This window comes from Mus caroli, unplaced genomic scaffold (genome assembly GCF_978045245.1).
Source record: "Mus caroli unplaced genomic scaffold, Mus_caroli_1 scaffold_8, whole genome shotgun sequence".
Lineage (NCBI taxonomy): Eukaryota > Metazoa > Chordata > Mammalia > Rodentia > Muridae > Mus > Mus caroli.
Window position 1 is genome coordinate 64,851,649 of NW_028227263.1, and position 6,062 is coordinate 64,857,710.

The following is a 6,062-nucleotide window of genomic DNA, read 5'->3' on the forward strand; positions in this document are numbered from 1 at the left end:
CAGTTTTCATCGTGAAGGTCTTCAACTTCCTTGGTTACATTTATTCCTGGGCATTTTACTTTCTTTTACAATGAGATGGTTTTCTCTAGTTCTCATCAACAGTATATAACAAGTGTTCTTGATGTCTGTATGTGGTCTTTGTATCTTGATCCTCTGTTTTTGTGGTCTGAGAATTGTCTGGTGAGACTGAGGACAGTCAGCTGAACTGCATGTGAGGATGACTTCTTTATCCGCATCTCTAGCCCTTTTAGTTTTTGTGTATAGTAGGGTCTCAAAGGTCATTGCATTAAGAACTTGTCTAGTTTCCTTCTGTTGCTGTGACAAAACACTGACCAAAAACACCCTGAGGAGGGGAGGGGTTATTTGGCTTACATTGCAGGTCAGTCTGCTATTGAGGGATGCCAGGGCAGGAACTCAAGCAAGGCAGGATCTTGAAGAGGAAACCACAGAGGAATGTTGTTTGTTGGCTCACTCACTGGCTTTCCCATTGGTTTGTAGTTAGCTAGCTTCCTTATATAGCCCAAGACCACCTGGCCACAGTGTGCTGGGCTCTACCACATCAATCATCAGTCCAAGACAGTTGCTCCCAAACATGGCCATAGATAACCTGATCTGGGTAGTCTCTCAGTTGAGACCCTCAGATAATTCTAGGCTGTGTCAGGTTGACAGCTGATGTTAACAATGACAGAATCTGCACTTTTTATGTTTTGGTTCAGTAAAGTCTCTTAGACTACGTGACACTTCACATAGCTTTCACTTGTTTGCAAATACTGCTTACTACTTTTTTACGCTACTGCTTTGTTGTGCTTTACTGCTTCTTGTATTGATGTATTTTTTATAATATTTTTTATAATATTTTTTATTATATTTTAATCAGGTTTCTAAATATCACTGTCTTTTTAGAAGTCTTTAAATGTCAAGAAGCTGTCACATGGAGGATTTAATATTATAATTTTCACTTAATCAAATTTTATCACTAGCAACAAATAATATATTTTTTCCTATGAATTAGAAGTCACTTTATTCTTTACTAAGTGCTCAATAGTAAAGTTTTTATCAGTGTATAATAACTTAATAACTACACACACACACACATCCTGGTCCTTGTCCACTCCCACCTCCTGCTTATCTCTTCCTGGTTCCAATCTAGAATCTGTATATGAGAGAAAACAAGCCTTCTTTGTCTTCCTAAGTCTTGTTTATATGTTTAACACAATGATCTCTAATTCTAATAATTTTTCTTCAAACACCATAGTTTCTTTTAACTGAGTAAAATGAATGTGCATGTCCGTGTTTCTGTCTGTCATTATCTTTATCCTTTCATAGACACCTAGCCTGATTCCATAACTGGGCTCTTATTGTACGTGCTACAATAGACATGGGTGTACATGTACCTCTACTGTGTGCTGCCTTGGTTCTTCATATATACATATTCATGAACTGTAATAATTCTGTCTCGTTATTGATTTTAAAAAAATTTTTATGCATGAGTATTTCAGAGGGCAACATTGAAAATCCTCTATCATTCTCCACTTTTAAAAAAAAAAAGAAGACAGTTTCTCAGTAAACCTGATGCTCACAGATTTTGCTAGGCTGGCTGGCTAGTGCCTCCCCTATCTCTGCTTTCCTCTTTTTTTTTTTTTAAATTTATTTTTTATTAGGTATTTTCCTCGTTTACATTTTCAATGCTATCCCAAAAGTCCCCCATACCCACCCCCCAACCCCCTACCCACCCACTCCCCCTTTTTGGCCCTGGGGTTCCCCTGAACTGGGGCATATAAAGTTTGCAAGTCCAGTGGGCCTCTCTTTGCAGTGATGGTGAGCACTGGCATTACCATACACGGTTACACCAGGCTTTACATAGCATTGCGCTAGGGATCCGAATTCAGGTCTTCATGCTCGAGCAGCAAGCACTTCACTTGTAGAGCCATGCTCCCAGTCCTTATTTTCAGTCTTTTGGGGCCCTCCATACAGATAATAATAGCTATGCTAGTTTGTTTCCCAGCAGTGTGTTAGGCTTCTATTTGCCACCTGTATCCTCCCCAGTGTTTGATGCTTGTTTTTTTTGATGATGGATCGCTATTCCTGCTGGCATGAGATGAGATCTTACTGTAATTTTGATTTGTACACCACTGCTCAACTCACCAAATATCAAAATCATAATACCAAATCTTTTCATATAAAAATGGTATATATGGAAAAAAATCATTTTGGCTTCTGCCTGCCATATTTTGGGTATCCATTAGCTTTGCTGTCCCCGAGAGCCTCTTTCACTGTGTCTCTCATTAAAATACCTCAGCGTAGACTCTGATGACATTTTCCAGATGTCAGCCAACATAGCCAACACAGGGCTCAAAAGGTGACCACAGAACATGACCACCCACCCCATTGGCTTTTAGGTCAAGGAAGCAGCAGGCCTAGCAGATATCCAGAATTCTGTGTCCACTCTATAGATACCATTATGAATTGGAAATTAATACATGTAATCACAGTAGTTATAGTAGACATTTAAAAGTCATAAACTCTACAGTTGCTCCACAGGAACCCATTTGACAGCGCCCTACTGAAAACAAAGAGGTGTGCTCTTAAAGTGGCCACGCTGGTACTATCATCTCCTAAGGGCATGCGCAGTGCTCCGAGTCCACTGTTGGATTTGCTTTAAGCTGCTCTTTAATATGAATTGAGCTGTTAAATGAATTTTCTGCCGCAGGAACAAAGAATTTATTGCCTTTCTCACGTACTATTAATAAAATACACTTTTAAAGATTTCTTTAACAAATGTTCATTATCTGGGCATCTTCCTCCTCCCAAGGAAAGAGTCCTCCAGAGTATCTGTGAGTATAATCATGTTTAGTGTTTCGTTTACTGATAAATCAGTTGCCAGGCATTATATTTTTCAAGTTCAAAGTTGTAAATATGTCTTTAAAAGTTTAAAGATCCACTAGTCTCCTTGTTTGGGGGTAGGAACAGAGAAATTAAATGTTCTTTTCTGTGGGAATGGTAAGCTTGATAGCTTTTCTCCTTGTGAAGGGCCTATGTAACTTGACAGGGTAAGTGTAGCAGGCTTTGCTGAAGAGGGAACATCTGCTCACACATGTGTTGTTGAGTTATTTATGATAATGCTGTTTTAAGGGGAAAATATTTGGGGCCTGAGTTCCCTTTTATGCTCATCTCATGAGAACTAGAAGTGGTTAATATATTTAGGTTAATGACACAGAAAACAAAAATAATATCTCTTTGGGGAAATATAACCTGACATAATTTAAAGTGAAATCTAAATTTAGATGTAATTCTTGGGTTTATAAGATGGCTCAGTGAATAAAGTAACTTACCCCCAAGCCTGATGACCTAAGGCTTTTTTTGTTTTAGTTTGGTTTGGTTTTCTGAGACAGGGCTTCTCTGTATAGCCCTGGCTGTCCTGGAACTCACTCTGTAGACCAGGCTGGCCTCAAATTCAGAAATCTGCCTGCCTCTGCCTCCCAAGTGCTGGGATTAAAGGCGTACACCGCCACTGCCCTCTTGACCTAAGTCTTGATCCCAGAGTTTACATGGTAAGAGAAGACCTACTCCAGTAAGTTGTGATCTGGCCTTCATATGTTCACTCTATCACATGCATATACACATACACACACAGACAAATAGACACACATATTAAAAAGGATAAAATATAAAAATTAAGAATTTAATTATTTTACAAAGCAGGAATATTTTATCTTTGTCACATGCATGCCATATAAGTTTTAAAGAAAATCTGGATGGTTTTTGTTTCATTTGTTTTTTTGTTTTCTTTTACTTTTTCTTCAAAAGTGCAAAGTCAGAGACTAGACATACTGAGGTTGTTAAGGTCTGTACTTTGCTGCACCATGTGTGCCCCAAGTAACTAAAGTTGCAAGTATTGTGAAGGACAGTCTGCGTGCACCCAGATGGGCTTCAGCTTACACTGCTCACCCCGGTCAGACAGACCACCTCTCTTAGGAGTGTGGTGGGCACCAGCAGTACTTGCCTCCTTGAGTGGTACGGCATGTGCCACTGCCCTAGCTTCCTCCACTGGAGAGGAAACAGAGGTTCCCCCTAGGGTTTGTCTGGTTTTGGACAGGATACTAAGGTAGCGTGTCAGTGTTTAGTTGATAGAAAGCAAAGAGTCTGACGCTGTTTCGCTAAGTACTGCTGCTGTGATGCTGACTCAGACTGCAGAGGACAAGAACCCGGTGCCCACGGGGTGATGAGCTTCCCTCGGTAGTGTCCTAGCTCATCTAAGGCTTGTTTTATTTGCTTTTTTTTTTTACAGACCTAACTACCGTAATGAATGCTGCATATTGAGAGACACCACAAGAAGGTTAACTGTTTGATTGTCTAATTCTTGGATTTGGATTTGATATGAACCAACAGTCTTTGTTGTCATTGACAGAGCCCCAGTATGTGTGTGCATTAGTCACATTCCTCTCTGTTCTGTTGAAGGAAAAAGAGACATTTTAACCTTTTTAAGGTTATTGACTTTATTTTATGTTATTTGGTTGCATGAAGTTGCCCTTAATCACTAAGAATGATGAAGATTTTGCAGACTTCTCTGTGTCTAGGCTCCTTTTCCAAGGCAGTCCAAGTCATCAGCTTCCTGCCTCTCTCCCATCACCAGATACTCAGCTAAATAGTAATTCGTATTGTTAGGTGACTGCTCAACATAATACTTCAGGATGGGATTTTCTTTATAGCAGAACCCAAGAACCAACTCCTAGATACATACTGTTGGTGTATTGGAGATGAAGTTAGAGTCATCTTTCAGTTTTAAGGCCATGTGTAAAGTTTAACCATATGTACAATACCTATTCTGTATTAGAAATAGCTAGTTGAAACTTAATACTTCTCAAAACTCATGTTCCTGTGTCCACAAACTGAGTTTATATGTGAACTTAGTGAGTCTTTTTGTGTCATACCAAAATAAAGCAAGGATTTATTTTTTTTCTCAAAGCCAATATGATTTGAGCCAATCCCTCAAGATGGTCACTTTACACTGAAAGCTGAGCTCAGCAGGAGCACTGTGGGAAACAAAGCATCGACTCTTGAATACAGAGTTTAAAATAGACTTTTCTTTTAGAACTAGAATTAGAGTAGTTAATGTTTATCCGCCAACCATTATTACGTGTGCATTATTGTCGCTCTTGTGATAATAGAGTCTTATTTATTTTTATGCCAGCTTATACTGTGAGAACACATTAGTCAGTTTGGGTTTCATCAACCCTGCTATGCTTGTCCTTGGAAGATCTTTTGTGTATGTTTGAGGTTTGTAGCTGAAAAGTTTACTGTAAAAAAAAATCAAAAACAAAAAAATGTATTGTTTTTACAGAATAAATTTATTGGAATGTGTACTGGGAGTAAGGTTTGAGGTTATAAACAGCTGAGTTAGTGTTATTTGGCTTCATATGTGTAATGTGAAGTATTAATGTGTTTCTTGTATTATAGCAAAGATTGACAGCAAATTGACATTAGAATTAAGTGCAGGTGAAATTTTTATTTTTTCTATCATGTTTCTTTTTAAGTATTCTGGATGTTAGGTTAAGTGAAAGCCGTGGGGGGACAGGAGGGAGCAGCAGCATGAGCTGCAGCAGCAGGGGCTGTCTGCACGTCTGCCACAGCCCAGCTCAGGGGACCCTGCATTCACACACAGCCTTCCGGGCATCCAGTTTGCTTTTGGTGTTCTTACTGTGTTGAAGAACTAATGAAGGTGAAGAGGAAATAGAAGAAGACCTAAGAGCCCAGTGTCGTTGTGACGATGGAGGTGATGCGGGGCTCTGGATGCACCTGTCTACTCACCCCTCCCTCCAGGACACCACTGTCCTTCAGGCTTGCTCCTGCCGTTTAGCAATCAGCGGTCCCTGTTGTACTCACACAGTTCCACATATGGAAAATTCATTAAGAGACAGGCTGTTAAGTCATGGTTTTTTCTTTAAAAGGTACTTTTTAATTTTAAATATTTTAGTTTAAAATAATGAAATTTGTCAAAAGATCTCTTCATTATCATGCAAAACATATGGAGAATGTAGATAGCATTTTAAATTGGAACATAT

At 39.2% G+C, this 6,062-nt stretch overlaps 1 protein-coding gene across 1 annotated transcript in view; it reads left to right on the plus strand.

Moving 5' to 3' along the window:
- The window catches only part of Hdgfl3 (HDGF like 3), a 59,566-nt gene extending 54,156 nt beyond the window's left edge, over positions 1–5,410 (plus strand). The window contains exon 6 of the mRNA XM_021166349.2: positions 4,289–5,410. Within this exon, the coding sequence (XP_021022008.1) occupies positions 4,289–4,294 (6 nt within the window). The 3' untranslated portion in view covers positions 4,295–5,410. The remainder of the gene's footprint in view (positions 1–4,288) is intronic.
- The last annotated feature ends 652 nt before the right edge of the window (positions 5,411–6,062 follow it).